Source organism: Hibiscus syriacus, unplaced genomic scaffold (assembly GCF_006381635.1).
Source record: "Hibiscus syriacus cultivar Baekdansim isolate YM2019G1 unplaced genomic scaffold, ASM638163v2 tig00111837_pilon, whole genome shotgun sequence".
NCBI classification, from domain to species: domain Eukaryota; kingdom Viridiplantae; phylum Streptophyta; class Magnoliopsida; order Malvales; family Malvaceae; genus Hibiscus; species Hibiscus syriacus.
The window spans coordinates 7,574,317-7,591,873 of NW_024063194.1; the positions used below are offsets into that span (position 1 = coordinate 7,574,317).

The window sequence follows — 17,557 nt, forward strand, 5'->3', positions numbered from 1 at the left end:
AATCGTTGTTGTTCCTAAAGATTGCAGGTTCGAGCGCGTTCATTGTCAAATAATTAAAAATATTTAGAACATATACTACTTTGTAATCACTTTAGCTTAATAATAATAACAGAAAATAACCTCAGTCACCAAAAATACCTTATAATATACGATTTTAACCAACTTTTTTTGGATTTGCCAAACTGACCAACTAAATCGCATTGCGATAGTCCAAAATCGCAACGACTAGTGGTATTGCATTTGTTTCTTAAGAATTTTCTCTAAAAAGATAGTATTCGCGCGGACGTGTTGAAGACACGTATTACCACGACCACGACCACGACCACGACCACGACCACGACCCGACCCGACCCGACCCGAGACGAGACGGATGGCGGCGGTGGCGGCGCGCGAGAGTCCCCCTTGTTCTCTATCACTCAACAAGGAAGTGAGAAAGCCAAGCCTTAAATACCATTCACAATAGTGTTTCCAATACTATGTGGGATTGAGCATTACCAACACTTGTTTCCAATAAAATGTGATTATTCAGGAAACAATTAACAATCATGCACCTTAAAACAACTGAATCAGCAACCAATTGCATTAGTATTATACGATTAAATATGTCATAATTAAATGTCAATCTACAATCAATCGCGATTATTACAATTTTAAGCAAAACATTCAAAAATAATATCACTATTTAAGGCTCAATCACACATAGTATTGGGACCAAGTGTTGGTAATGCTCAATCCCACATAGTATTGGAAACACTATTGGGAATAGTATTTAAGGCTTGGCTTTCCCACTTCCTTGTTGAGTGATAGAGAACAAGGAGGACTCTCGCGCGCCGCCGCCGATGCCGTCCGTCTCGTCTCGTCTCGGGTCGTGGTCGTGGTCGTGGTAATACGTGTCTTCGACAAGTCCGTGCGAATACTATCTTTTTAGAGAAAAATCTTAAGAAACAAATGCAATACCACCAGTCGTTGCGATTTTGGACTATCGCAATGCGATAGTCGACTATCGCAATGCGAACTTCGACTATCGCAATGCGAATATGTAAATCGCAATGCGATAGTCGAAGTTCGCATTGCGATAGTCCAAGTTCGCATTGCGATAGTCGACTATCGGATTGCGATTTACATATTCGCATAGCGATAGTCCAAAATCGCATTGCGAATCTGGAAACTGATTTGCGATACCGGAGATCGCGTTGCGAATTATCGATCGCATTGCGATTTAGTTGGTCATTTTGGCAAATCCAAAAAAATTGGTTAAAATCGTATATTATAAGGTATTTTTGGTCAATGAGGTTATTTTCTCTAATAATAATAATAAGAGAAAATCGCCTCAGTGACCAAAAAAAAGTTATAATATACGATTTTAACCAACTTTTTTTGGATTTGCCAAAATGACCAACAAATTCGCAACGCGAAATAAAAATCGCAACGCGATCCCCAGAATCGCAAATCAGTTTCCAGAATCGCAAATCAGTTTCCAAAATCGCAACGCGATTCTTGAAAATCGCGATGCGATAGTACAAATTCGCATTGCGATTTTACATAATCGCAACGCGAATATGAAAATCGCAACGCGAACACATAAATCGCAACGCGTATCCGTAAATCGCAACGTGTATCCGTAAATCGCAACGCGTATGGGTAAATCGCAATGCGTATCCGTATATCGCAACGCGTATCCGTAAATCGCAACGCGTATCCGTAAACCGCAACGTGTATCCGTAAATCGCAACGCGTATCCGTAAATCGCAATGCGTATCCGTAAATCGCAACGCGTATCCGTAAATCGCAACGATAATCCGTAAATCGCAACGCGTATCCGTAAATCGCAACGATAATCCGTAAATCGCAACGAGAATCTGTAAATCGCAACGATAATCCGTAAATCGCAACGAGAATCTGTAAATCACAACACTGAAATTTTGGGTATATAACACTGAAATCATAAACTAAATCCCTAAATCGCAACTCATTCCATCTCCATCTATCACTCTCTCCGGCGACATCCGTTCCTATATCACAACGACATCCTTCCCAATCCGGCAACAGGTTTTAGTTTCGCAGCTCGTCTGTTTAGTAAATTAATTTACAACCATGAAATCATCTAATGTTGATCATGTTTGGATAGATTTGTGTTTTGGAGGGTCATGGGATAATGTTCATGGTGTTTTACAATATATGCCTTTACCCATGAATCTTCAACTAAAATTGTCTTTACAAAAGTTAACTATGAAACTCTAATGCTACGTGTTTCAAATAAATTGAATTTAGAGCCCCTAAGTGGATTTAGGCTATCTTATCAGAGAAATGGTAAAGTTTATTGTTAACCGACAATGAAGATGTTGAACGATTCATTGCTTACATTAGTGTTTCACAAGATGATGTTACATTGTATGTTGTTGAACCTAGAAGTAGTATTGTTGGGTCAGTAGCGGGTAGTAATCAACTAAGTTTTCTCAAAACCACAACCTTTCTCTAATCCAAATCCCAATCAACTTTCAGCACCAAATTCCGGTTTTGTATTGACCAGTTAGACGATGATGAGCCAACAGAAAAAATTGTGAGTACTAGTCAGTATTCGAAATTTGGTCTTGGTCAATATCCGGACTTTGATATTGGTCAATACACAGATTTTGATGATGTTTCAGAAGAAGAAACAGACCATGCGTGTAATGATATTGATATTGGTCAATACCCGAATTTTGATGATGAAACAGTTGCCGAAGAATGTAATGTTGATGATATTGAGGAGGAAGTTACGACTGTGAACGAACATGTTGAACATTCTGTAATTCATATAATCCTGAAGAAGAAAAAGAAGAAGAAAAAAGTCCCCGAAGAAAAAGAAAATGCCACGGGCGTATAACTGGAATATGCCAGAATTACTTCAGATACCGGAAGAAGAGTTGATAAAGAAAGCAGTTGATTGTTACACAAAAGTTATTCGTATCAAGAAAGATGATTGTTTTGATACAAAGGAAGACTTGAAGATAGCTTTATATACGAAATGTGTGGAAGATGGCTATCAACTAAAAGTTAACAAATCAAGCAAAGATCGTTTCGAAACAAGGTATGATTGACAAAAACTGTACGTGGCGTATGATTGCAAAGAATAAAGATTGCAAAATGTTTCAAGTTAGGACTTTTATTGATAAACATACATGTTCAAGAACCCAAGTTTTTCCTCACCATAGACAGGCAAACAAAAGGTGTTGGGTGGTTTTCTGGCTGAGTTAATGTTTTGAATGGCAGGGTATATCGGGGACATGAATTAGACTGACATGAATGCTCGGTTCAAGATTAGTATATATTCTCAAGCTTGGAGAGCCAAATGTTATGCCTTGGAATTGTTGAGGGGGTCGCCAGAAGCATCGTTTGCCAACTGCCGGCTTATTGTCACAATTTAAAGCTGAAAAATCCTGGGTCGGTAAACTCATATCAAAACAGATAGAGATGGACGCTTTGAGTTGCTGTTTATCGCCATTGGTGCTACGGTTAGTAAATCAATATAATTTTGTTGACTCATTTTTGTTAGTTACATGCATTTCACATTTAAATGATATATTTCTTGTGTATATTATTTTGTAGATTCGTTCGTTATTACTTGCATGCGCCCAGTTATTATAGTTGACGGAGCACATTTGAAAGGTATACCTTGGAGTAAACTTATTAGCAGTAGCCATGGATGCTAACAATGGGATATTGCCAATAGCTTACGGGGTTGGCAAATCTGAAACCTCTGATTCATGGACATGGTTTATGGGGCATCTTAGGGATTGCATAGGTCCTATTAGCAATCTGACAATCATATCCGATAGGGCAAATCAATTGACAACGCTGTTAGAAGGTGTTTCCCAGATGCTTTTCATGGACTTTGTGGTGTTCATTTGTATAGAAATCTAAAATCAAGGTCTGCTGGTATAAAAAAGCACAAATGGACATACGGAAGGCTGTAAAAGCTTATCGGGAAGTGGATTTCAATAAGCATATAAATGTTTAAGACGTGTTTTGCCTCAGTGTGCTCAAACACTAGAAGATGTCGGGTTTGAAAGATGGTCAAGAGTACATCAACTTGGAGCAAGATATGGTTTCATGACGTCTAATAGTGCAGAATCAATCAACGCTCTAAGTCGTCATTCCCGAAATTACCCATTACTATGTTAATGGAGTTTTTTCGAGCCTCTATTCAACAGTGGTACTACAAGAAAAGAAACCATGCAGGTATTATTTCTTTGAATTCGTAACTTATCATATTTATATATTTACTAAGTATTGTTTATTTAAATTTACAGGAACATTGGAACATCGTGTTACACCATGGACTGAAAAAAAGATAACGAAACGTGTTGTGAAGTCAACGTCATGGAGAGTTGAACCATGTTCAAACCTTTGTTTCAAGTACTGGATAATAACTTAAATGGGCTAGTCGATCTAAATGCAAAGACGTGTAGTTGTATGAAATGGCAAACATCTGGTTATCCGTGTGGCCATGTTATAAAAGTTGCTCTTCATTTAAACCAATGATTCAAGCGCATACGCTATGGATTGCTACACTACAGAAGTTTATCGACAGACTTATGCCGAGATTGTCTACCCTATTCCACATCCTTCTGAGTGGGACATACCAGATGACTTACAAACAGTTTGCCACCAGCCATGGACAGAAGGCTACCTGGCCGACCAAAAGTCACGATCGTATACCGTCTAAGGGTGAAGAGAAGAAGAGATCGACATGTAGTCGGTGCAAGGAAAGTGGTCATACAGGTTGACATGTGGATCACCAGTGCCATCAAAATCATCTTTTCCTCTACCAAAATATGGATCCTCATCAAAACCAAAGCTCATAGTGTCAAGCAAAGGCAATCATCTTTAAAATCCCAATCACGATTGGCTTCACCTTTTGAGACTGTTAACTTAGGTGATTTTTAAATGCAAACGTTGTATTATGTGGATTTTAGTGTGAACTTTTAACATTTTCAGTTGAATTAATGACTCAGGCCAACCATTTTGACTTAACCAACTCTTGTATTCAGTTGTTATCACTATTAGGCATGCATTGACTATCGCAACACGGAAAATACAATCGCAACGCGCAACGAGAGAATCGCAATGCGAAATAAAAATCGCAATGCGAAATGAAAATCGCAATGCGAAATGAAAATCGCAACGACATAATCGCAATGCGAAATTAAAATCGCAATGCGAAATGAAAATCGCAATGCGAAATGAAAATCGCAATGCGAAATGAAAATCGCAACGAAAGAATCGCAATGCGAAATGAAAATCGCAATGCGAAATGAAAATCGCAACGAGATAATCGCAATGCGAAATTATAAACGCATTGCGATTTTCATTTCCGCATTGCGATTCTCTCGTTGCGATTTTCATTTCGCATTGCGATTTTCATTTCGCATTGCGATAGTCATTTTTGCCTTCAACATAATGCAGATTGAAATCAACAAAATCAACCATACATTTCAATCAATTAAACAAGCACAAATAAGAATTATGTTCGCATCAATTACACAATCAACTTTTACAAATCATCTTTTACAAATCAATTAAACAATCAAAAAATAAGCAATAATTCTTATTTCCGATCATCTACTATTGAATCAACTTTTACAAATCAATTAAACAATCAAAAAACAATCAATTAAACTATTGAATCAACTTTTGCAGCTCGACATCATTTTCACGCAGTTCACTTCTGAGATTAACCTGCAGAAACCAAACATTTGTTCAAACAAACTTTCTACACATCTAAAACCTACAAACAGCAAATTATTGAATTCTAGTTACTTAACCAAACATTTTCAAACCAAAAGTATATAAACTTACCAATGTTTATGGACATTTTTATAACGCGGATGCAGGTAGGCAGCGTCTCGTATATATCGATTTAGCCATATAATGCCGAAACCACAAGCCTACTGCAGCTTTATCTCTATCGGTGGGAGGTAGATACTTGATGCTTCCCGTCGTCAAACGCTCCAACGCCAAGCATACGAGAGGACCACAATCTCCTCTGGCTCCGCTCGTTTGTTGTGGCGCGGTCTCGTCTCTAATAACTGTAATATTGAGCTTCTTTGGCTTCTTGTTTCCAGAACGAGTCCAATAATTGATCGCATCCAAGAATTTAGCCAAATGAGAGCTCATCCCTTAATAACATCTCTTAAATCAGCCAATGATATGTAATTTATCATGCTGTCATACACTATTGTCTTAAGGGATGGGAGCTGAAGCTCGACGAGAATCCAATGTTTACGTTCCAAAACAGGGATAAACACCTGCAATCATAAGTAATAATTCATTCATTTGCGCACTTATTTCATAAAACCTTTAAACTCAATCTAAAATAAATACTAACCTTATCGACCTCCCACCATGCAGGATAAAGTTTAGCTTGTCCATTGCCCAAATCAAAATTCATCTCGTGCATTCTTCAAGTGAACGGCGTGAAAAGACGTCGGCATTATTGTATATCGTATATTTTATTTTTCTTAAGTTTTCTTATTATTAGAAGACGTGTCACCCACGCATCGATATGCTGTTTTACAAAAAAAGACATATATTAGTGACTTACATAAATTTAAAAAAAAAATTAATCAAATTGAAATATAAGAAAAATATAAGACTTACCCCCCATCGAAATAGCCATTGTCTTCGACCCCTAATAATACGCCCCACCAAGGCCGTTCAAGCAACAAAAAGATATCATCGGTGAGCTTGCATATGTCAGTGAACACCCCTTGCTCCGCTCATGTAGATAAAAATCAACTGCGGTCTTAGCCCAAAGGGTGTTATCCAAAATTGTGTCCGGTAGTGTTCCCTCTCCTCTTCAGATACCGGTATGGTACTGGCCGGTAACTCATACGAGAGCCAACTTGAATCCATCATGTCCGGCACGTCAGAGGGTTTCTCAAGAAGCCTACATATGACGCCATGTGAATCGGGCTCTTGAATGGTGGGAGGGACCTCTTCAATGATGACAGTGGCCTCTTGAACGGTGGGAGGGGACTCTCGAGGAATGATATGGGGGCCTCTTCAACGATAGGAGTGGACTCTTGAGGGATGACAGGCGAGTCGGGCTTCTTCTTGCGGTGTCTTCGCACTATTGGGTGTGAGACTTAATAGCACGTGCACGCTGTCTGATGCGTGAACTCCGTCGTGCAAGCATAACCCGACGTAAAGCATCCACTCTATCGGGCCGCTAAATAATTAAATACAAAAATCAGTAAATAAACAGACATGATATTTAAACAGTGAAAACAAAGACAAATATGTTTCAAACTTGCATTGTATTCACCCAAGTCATTATTTATCATAGTTCACAAAATGCATCAGATACAAAGAAAAATATGTTTCAAACTAATACCCTGAAGTTAGTATTTGTCTTTGTTTTGTCTATTGGTTGAAGTAATGCAATCCATTCAAGTTTCAATTTGCAGAAGAAGAAATAGTTTACTTTCGCAACACGAAACTTAAAATCGCAACGCGAAACCAAAATCGCAACGCGAAATGAAAATCGCAACGACAGAATCGCAACGCGAAACCAAAATCGCAACGAAAGAATCGCAACGCGAAATGAAATCGCAATGCGATTTTGGTTTCGCGTTGCGATCTTGTCGTTGCGATTTTGGTTTCGCGTTGCGATTCTGTCGTTGCGATTTTCATTTCGCGTTGCGATTTTGGTTTCGCGTTGCGAAAGTAAACTATTTCTTCTTCTGCAAATTGAAACTTGAATGGATAAATTTACTTTCAACCAAAAGACAAAACAAAGACAAATACTATTTCACAGTGTTAAAGAATACACAGTTTAGCAGAATTGGCAGCAACCGAACAAATTTACTTTCAACCAAAAGACAAAACAAAGACAAATACTATTTCACAGTAAAGAATACAAGTTTAGCAGAATTGGCAGCAACCGAACAAATTTACTTTCAACCAAAAGACAAAACAAAGACAAATACTATTTCACAGTGTTAAAGAATACACAGTTTAGCAGAATTGGCAGCAACCGAACAAATTTACTTTCAACCAAAAGACAAAACAAAGACAATATATTTCAGTGTTAAAGAATACACAGTTTAGCAGAATTGGCAGCAACCGAACAAATTTACTTTCAACCAAAAGACAAACAAAGACAAATACTATTTCACAGTGTTAAAGAATACACAGTTTAGCAGAATTGGCAGCAACCGAACAAATTTACTTTCAACCAAAAGACAAAACAAAGACAAAATACTATTTCACAGTGTTAAAGAATACACAGTTTAGCAGAATTGGCAGCAACCGAACAAATTTACTTTCAACCAAAAGACAAAACAAAGACAAATATATTTCACAGTGTTAAAGAATACACAGTTTAGCAGAATTGGCAGCAAACCGAACAATTTACTTTCAACCAAAAGACAAAACAAAGACAAATACTATTTCACAGTGTTAAAGAATACACAGTTTAGCAGAATGGCAACAACCGAATAAATTTACTAAGCAATCTAAGTGAAATGGCTAATCTAAGTGAAATTACGAGTAAATTTATCATTAAGTTAAATATGGAAAATCTTAAACTTACCTCGTTGCGTAGAGTATGAACCTCATTCTGCAACGATACTATCATCTCACGTAGAGCGGCAACCTCACCACGTAAAGTTGACACCCTCCACACGCCATGCACCATCGTTATCGCGTAGAGTACCGATCTCCTCACGCAAGGCATTGACCTCATCACGTAACTCCCTTGACTCATCCCGTTGAGGTGGAGGTGGAGAACAGGGAGATAGGAGTCGTGGCATCTTTGCCGGTCGCCTATCATGAGGTGATGGTGGAGAAGAGGCTCGATGATTGACGGGATAGGTGATGGCTCTCGTTCTAGAGGTGTATAGTCGGGTCGATCGGGTGATGGCTCTAGGTGAGGTGATGGCTCTCGAATTGGAGGAAGTGGCTGCTCCATCCGTGCCATCAAAAAAATTCTGACTAGCTTGCCACCATCAGTGGCAAAGCTCTTCCTCCGTGGGTGTCAGTCTTGTAATGGAATGTTGGCCTCCTAAAATATAAAAACTCAAACAAAGTTAAACGTCTACTATTAATAAACTTGTTTATATATATATGAAAGTATTTGTTAACTTACATTATTTATTGTGGCATATGGTATTAAGTTTCCCAATCCAACAGAGTTTTCCTCTTCCAGGAAATAGCCCTGGGAATATCATTTGACGTTTTTATTGCATATGTACGCATGCTGGGGAAAGCCTCGAATATCCAAATCTACAAACAATATAATAACAAAATTAGTAATGTTAAATAATTAATTATAATTTTAGAAACATTATATAGAAATTCTTACCTTAAAGGCCCAAACAAAGCCTGACAAAGTGTATTTGGACCCATCGCCCCGCAAACTTTTGCGGTCATCAAAGGCAGACGACAACTTAGTCCAGGTAGCTTTCCATATATACGAACCCCACGGAAACAGATTCCATGCATTCAGGTCCTCTACCAATATTATTAGCTCCCGATGAATAGGTTGTCTGGCCTCTCTGCCTAAAAAGCCGGCATACAAGTAGTAGAAGGCATACTCGGACAACATCGACGTCTTCCATCCGAGTGAAACCAGCTTATTAAATAATTCTTCAGGTCGTCGACATGTAGGTTCGGCTTCTCCATTGACTCATCCGGAAAAACCCGGGATAACCATGATGGGGGGCGATATGACGAGTGTACCGGCCTACATCATCGTGTCCGAATCGTAGACCAGTGATTAAGCAGAACTCCTTCCGCCCAAAGCAAGTATACGCTGGTGGAAAATGAAACCATATCTCTTCCTCACCACGTTGTATACTGTCGGGTAGATTGATGTCATGGTCTGAAGCCACAATGGGTCAAATTAGCATCCACCCGGATGCTGTACTCTCAGCCATGGCCCGAAGCAGGTTTCCTCAAACAATTGTCTTTGAGCAGGTGAAAGCTTCTTTGCAATTGTAGTGGCCAGGCTGACTTTATTTCTCAAGGTCAATTGAGCCGAAAAAAATTTCTACAAAAACAATAAACATACCAAGTTAGATATACCAAAAACTACACTGTGAAGATATACCAAAAACAATAAACATAAAAAGTAGTAGTTTATTCTTGAAACTAAAATTTGCAACACTGTTTTGTCTTTTGGTTGAAATGAAATCGCAACGAGAGAATCGCAACGCGAGATGACAATCGCAACGAGAGAATCGCAACGCGAAATGAAAATCGCAACGAGAGAATCGCAACGCGAAATGAAAATCGCAATGCGATTTTGGTTTCGCGTTGCGATTCTCTCGTTGCGATTTCATTTGCGTTGCGATTCTCTCGTTGCGACAGTCATTCTCTCGTTGCGATTTTCATTTATCTCGTTGCGACTCTTCTGCAAATTGAAACTTGAATGGATTGCATACTTCAACCAAAAGACAGAACAAAGACAAAGACAAATACTAACTTGAAAATCGCAACGAGAGAATAGCAACGCGAAATGAAAATCGCAACGACAGAATCGTAACGCGAATGAAATCTAAGTGAAATGGTTAATCTATTATTGAAATGACCAGTAAACTTATCATCAGTTTCAATATGAAAAACCTACAATAATGCAAACATTTCAAAATAAAAATAATTAAAAAAACTAACCCTCGGAGGTTGATTTCCATTTCTGAATATTGTGAGGATTTCTGACCGTGAATGGTTGTGAGGGATTTCGCCGGAGATGGGGACGGAAATCTTCGGAGATGGGGGACGGATTTCTTCGCCGTAGAGAGTGAGAGATGGAGATGGGACTGAGTTGTGATTTTAGGTTTTAGGTTATGAGTTGCGATTACGGGATTTTGTCTTAATATTCTTTTTGTAATTTGAAATAAAATACGCGTAGCGATTTAATGGCGCTTTAAATATCGCGTTGCGATTTACGGATACGCGTTGCGATTTTATGTATTATCGTTACGATTTACGGATACGCGTTGCGATATACGGATACGCATTGCGATTTACCCATACGCGTTGCGATTTACGGATACACGTTGCGATTTACGGATACGCGTTGCGATTTATGTGTTCGCGTTGCGATTTTCATATTCGCGTTGCGATTATGGAAAATCGCAATGCGAATTTGTACTATCGCATCGCGATTTTCAAGAATCGCGTTGCGATTTTGGAAACTGATTTGCGATTCTGGAAACTGATTTGCGATTCTGGGGATCGCGTTGCGATTTTTATTTCGCGTTGCGATTTTGTTGGTCATTTTGGCAAATCCAAAAAAAGTTGGTTAAAATCGTATATTATAACTTTTTTTTGGTCACTGAGGCGATTTTCTCTAATAATAAAAACGCTACAAATGGATTGATTACTCATAGCTTAATAATTCGTGTTCTCAATTTCAAACTAAGAAAAAAGAAAAAATGCATAATAACTATATTTACTTGTTCTATATTTTACTCTTATATAAAAAAATACGAATGGATTATAGTTTCAATTAAATAATAAAATGAAGGATAAAATACATCATGGTCACTAAATTTGAGTAAGTTTTTTAACTTTTTATTGAACTTTCAAAAGCTACAAATTGGTTAGTGATGTTATCGATTTGTATCAAAATAGCCACTCGATGTTAATATCTGTTAACGTGACTGACAGAAAGTTGAGCTGGACCGTTAACGACTTACCTAACCCATTGATTGCTTATCTTATCCGTTGATCGAACAATAATGGTCAAACTAGATTCCATTCTTTTTCATCTTTGCTCGACGTTGGGGTGTTCAAACGGGTAATTCAGTTAACCGATCGAACCGAATTACTTAAATTCCATTAACCATATATTTTTTTATTTAACCATTAACCAAACAAAACTTTTCCAATAAAATTTAACTGAACCAAACTAAGTTCAGTTAATTGGTCGGTTAACCGAATTAATTGAAATTTATAAATAATATATATTATATATTAAACATTTAATATTTTTGGTTTATTTGGTTGATTCACTCGATTAATTCAGTTAAAATCGAAGTTTAAACACTTCTAAAGCTAAAAAATATATTAAATATTTAATAATTTTGGTAAATTCGATTAATTAAATGATTTCAAACCGAATTAATCGAAACTAAAATTTGAAAAAAAAAACCATTAATTATTAATCGATCGAGCCTAAAATTAATCCATCAATTAATTGATGGAAATTTCGATTCCATCACTGAATTATGAACGCCCCTGGCTGGACGTTGCAAACTGCTTTCTTCTTCATCCTTTAGAACGTCAAAACACTTATCGGAATTCATTTATCGGAATCATCCGTTTTAAGTGAGTTATACCTATTTACTAACGATATCTGTCTACAACTCGCTGCAACCGGTTCGACACCCTCTCTTGAATCTCATTAAATCCGCTATCAAAATGCAGTTCAAAAACTGCTCCGGTGACCCATCTGCAACTGTCGAGGAAAAACCCAAGAGCTTCAACGATGGTATTTGAGTCTTTGATGTGAGAAAGGAGACATAGACCAGAAGATGAATAGAAGGTAACTCTGTTTACTAACTGTGAAAGAATGAATTACGAAGTGCTTGAATCTTTAACCCATTACAACATGATCTAACAAACTAACCAACCTTTAACAAACTCAGTTAATTTGACTAAACCAACATCAATTAATTACATTATTATATATTCTAACATTTTATGCTTCTTCTCTGTTCTTCTTGAAAAAAAAAATTGAAAGAAAATAGATCTTCTTCTTCTTTCCTTCATTGCTTCTTCACCCTCTTGAAATTAACGTATGATTTGAGAGTTGACGAACAATGCAAAGCCTAGTGAGTATAACTGTGAGCTAGAAATCTTGTACATTGAACAATTTTTTTCCTCGTTGGAAGAGGCTTTCTTCAGTTTTTTTTTCTTCAAGAGTTTTTTTTCTCTTGTTCTTCAGCTTTACTGTCGTTCTTCTTCACTTATTCGGACAATATTTTTGTTGGAAGCAAGGCGGTTAAGCTACGAGCTCTCGAGTGTAATCTGAAGCGAAAGAAAACACCCTATTTTGTCTGGTTGAGGAGAGTAAGGCTGTTAAACTCTTGATTATACCCATATATTTTCTACTATGGACACTTGGTTGTTCAGCTTCAAGCTCCATATACCTTGGAGAAGAAGCATCATATAACGAGGAATACAAATTGTCAACAATTGATCGAGCAATACAATGTCATAGTGTCCATTTCCAGCATTTAACAGCAGTTTACAACCCACTCATATAACAGCTTCCAAAAACAAGCCACTAACAATGAGTGAACTACAATTCCATAGAATTTTCCAGAAACATGGAGATCAACCAACAAAACCAGTGTCAAGAACAACCCAAAACTGTCAGTAGATACCAAACGTTGAAGTAACTATAATATCTAAAGCAACACTAAAGATCAACCCCGGAACCTAAGATGTGTTATTTAACAATTCCTCCCCAAACCATCAATGATAAAAACAACTTGATTCCAATTAACTGAAATTAGAACTGCAACAGTAACAGGCGAGCAACTGGATTCTTGTTAACCAAAGAAAAAACCATATCCTCTTAGGTAATGCCAAACAGATAGATAGCACAAATTGAAAGAAACCCCAAAACCTACTCTTTAAACAAACACCTCCAAACAGAAGCAACCTCAACCAAAAAAATTCAAAACGTATAGAGTTTCGAAGAAAGAAAAAACAACGAAACACAGCTTTCGATCGAAAGAATTCCTAACAACCACTCATCTACTCTTCTAACAACGAGTTAGCACGAATATACTTTCTTACGGTTCAACAGGAAACTCTTACAACAAAAACATAGATCGAAGAACTGATGCACATGATAAAAAAAACAAAGCGAGTACCATAACTAATCGAGTAAGGAAAACGAGAACATGCTGAAAAGTTTGGGATTTGGTTTATGAGTCACCTGCGTGATCTTCATCTATAGATCTTGAAGTGCTTTTGAGAGAAGCAATAAACAGAGAAGCTCTAAACAGAAGCAAGCATAACAGCTTCAGCTGAAGGAAAATGAATCAAATCAGGATCTTTTTGGCGAATGATACCTGTGAGAAAGGAGACATAGACCAGAAGATGAACAGAAGGTAACTCTGTTTACTAATTGTGAAAGAATGAATTACGAAGTGCTTGAATCTTTAACCCATTACAAACAATACTTATATAGCACCACTAAACCAAGTTTAACAACTTGATCTAACAAACTAACCAACCTTTAACAAACTCAATTAATTTGACAAACCAATATCAACTAATTACATTCTATTATATTATATTTCTAACATTTGAGAATCTGGGATTGGGTTTAATGAGCTTAAACATTACAGGCGAAAAGAAGTTGAATTATGATATGAATCGTAGTTTGAAGTTGAAGGAAATGAAGAAGAAGATGAGATAAGTGAGTGAGAATATCCCTTTAAAGAATGGATACTACTATTGCATACATCAAAAGATGCTGGAGTGAGATTTATTATTGCACCGTAAAAACAGATGATTATTACTATTACATGAAGAATATCCCTTTAAAGAATAGATATGTGTGAGTTTATCCATGTTTACAACAAAATAAATGCATTAAAGCAAGAAAAATGAGATGGAAGTTCTTCAAAGCATAAGCTACATGACAAACATAGCCCCATCACCAGCTTTCTAGTTTTCATTTTTCAGCAGCACTTGCAACCTACAAATATTCTCTGGAAGAAGATTGAATCAAACATTCTAAGCTTTGATTCGATGAGATCCCCACTTAAAATGGATAAAGTTCTGGTAAATGGGTTCCGGTAAGAGTTTTGACGTTCTGAAGGATGATGAAGAAAGCGGTTTGCAGCGTTGAGCAAGGATGAAGAAGAATGAGTTTTGGTTTAACTATTATTGACCGGTCAATGGATTAGGTAAGCAAGCGATTTTTCACTCAACGAAAACATACTCAACGTTTAGTGACCATTGGTGTAGTTTACCCTAAAATGAAATACTTGTCCGCCATTTTTACATTTCCTAATTCTAACTCCCGAACAAGAAAAAAAAAAGGATGAAAGGAAGATCTATATATTTTTTACTCGAGTTTAAGGCAAAACGGAACAACAATGGGGTGTTCAATTTCAGGTTTGAATGCATTGTACGACGCCGTTCATGGAGGAGGGGACGTCTGGATCAACGACAACAGGTTCAAGATCGTAAGGCAACTCGGTGAAGGTGGGTTCGCCTATGTTTACCTGGTGAAGGAAGTCGTATCCGATTCCTCTTCAGCTTTGGCTAGTGGATTAGCCAAAAAAGTTAAGGACCCTTCAAACCTCTCGGGTTCGTTCTTCAAAAACACATTTCTTCGTTAGAGAACATATGAAGGATGGTGACCTCAGCTATGCTGTTTGCAGGATTTTGCTTTATTTTATCATTCAGAACAATGAGCAGATGGATTTTGTTCGAGAGGAGATTCGTGTTTCATCCCTGTTTAGTCACCCTAATCTGCTTCCGCTTCTTGATCATGCTATCATTTTTGTTAAGGTAATTATGCAGATCTCTTATTTTAATTAATCTTGAAAGCTGTTACATGCATCCTAAATGTTTCTGAAATTTGTTTACTCATTTGCCCATAAAATTGGTGTAAAACTTGCAATGGGAACTACTTTTCAAGATTCTGGCGTGTTTGCTTCGTTGCTTTTCTTTCAAATTACTTTTCATGTAATTGCATTTGTCTAAAATATTTTGATTTCATTTGGCTAGTCTACACAAGAAGGATCATCGAACCATGTATGATTTCTAGAAAGGAATTTTTTTCTGCCTCAGATGTTCTTCAAATATTTCGGCAGGTGAGTAAACCAATCTTTTTTTTTAACTATTTGACGCCATTCCTTTTGTAATACAATTTTAAGGGCCTGAAATAGCATTCTCAGTTATATGGCACTTCTTAGAAGTGGATTTGATGCATTTATTTATACTGTAACTTCTGGCTTCTGTTTTCCATTGTTTGCTCTTTTTGTGTATTGGAGTTTCTCTTAATAGTGTTTTCTATTTTGGGATCCATTGATGTCACAACTTGTAAGGAATGGCTAGAAGCATTTTGACTGGACCAAATTGTTTCAGCAGCTGTGTGCAGGACTTAAACATATGCACAATTTTGAGCCTCCGTATGCACATAATGATGTCAAGCCTGGTAATATTCTTTTATCCAGTAGAAAAGGGAAATGGCCATTTTCAATATTGATGGATTTTGGGAGTGCTCGTCCTGCAAGGAAGCAAATTCGCTCTCGTTCGGAGGCACTACAGCTTCAGGTGCTCATTTTTCTTTATGTTTCTTCATTGCTTAAAAGTCTTCTTATTTTTCTCTGGTTAGAATTTCTTTCTTATCTTTGCTGGAAAATAACCCCAAGCTCTTCTAGTTCCTTAAATCTGTACGCATGATGCTCTACGTCTATCAACAAAGATGTGTTTCTATTTAAACATATAAAAGTGATGTATAAATACATTATTGGCTTATTCATATGATGCATTTACCCTTTCATCAAAGTAAAATATGTCAAAAATGTTTTTTTCTTGATAATAAATCCATATGTAGGAATGGGCATCTGAGCACTGTTCAGCACCTTTCCGAGCCCCTGAATTGTGGGATTGCCCCAGTGATGCAGATAATGATGAAAAAACTGATATTTGGTCGTTGGGTTGCACTTTATATGCAATAATGTAAGAATTATTACTTTTTACATGCACGAATACGGTGTTAGTTGTAGTATGGCTAGCCTTTTTTGTTCTTGAACTCTCCTTTCATTATTGTTCATGTTCTTTGTCAAACAATATGGTAAACAAAGTATTTGGGAAATCTTATAACTGAATAATTTTATTAGTTAACTTTTGTCTTAAACCAAGGAGTACATTTAAGTATTTGATGTTAAAAGTTTTATAATGTAAAAAATGAAGTGTGTACTCTTTTTTTATGAAATTTTCCACTGGTGCTGATTTGTGCAATGATGATTATATGCTAACTGATTGATTGAGATTTGGTGCTCCACAAGTTTATGCATTTATATGCTAATCATTATTTGCCAACTTGATGACATTTAATTTATGTAGTGCAATGCCTATTAAATTGATATTATTGCACACAATAGTATTACAGAAAGGGTGAGTCTAGTAAGTTATTTTTTGATGACACTTGTGATAAACTCTCCGTTTTCGAAACTTCATATCCTTCCTGAAAGTCTTTGAATGAATGGACTTTCATTGGAGTTCCATTGTGTCTGGTTCCATACATGCATTTTTGCTTTTATCCTCTTCAGGTATCCTCAGCAGTGAACCATTTCAGTATATGTAGTTAACAGCTTTAATTTAGCTATTTACGCTATTTATTTTTATTTGTTCTAGGTATGCTGTATCCCCTTTTGAGTATGCAGTTGGAGAATTCGGAGGAAGCCTGCAATTGGCTCTTGTAAATACACAGATTAAGTGGTCAGCCGGACCTAACCGCAATATCCAGAAGATCTTCGACAATTTGTTACTTGGATGCTTCAGCCTCAAGCTGCTCTTCGCCCTTGCATAG

General features: G+C 37.1%; 1 protein-coding gene across 1 annotated transcript; it reads left to right on the forward strand.

Moving 5' to 3' along the window:
- Window positions 1-14,797: 14,797 nt before the first annotated feature.
- On the forward strand, window positions 14,798-17,557 carry LOC120171803 (probable serine/threonine-protein kinase DDB_G0291350). Its single transcript, XM_039179450.1, has 6 exons — window positions 14,798-14,846; window positions 15,130-15,324; window positions 15,748-15,833; window positions 16,111-16,296; window positions 16,580-16,704; window positions 17,383-17,557. The coding sequence occupies exons 1-6, from the start codon at window positions 14,798-14,800 to the stop codon at window positions 17,555-17,557; spliced, it is 816 nt and encodes a 271-aa protein (XP_039035381.1).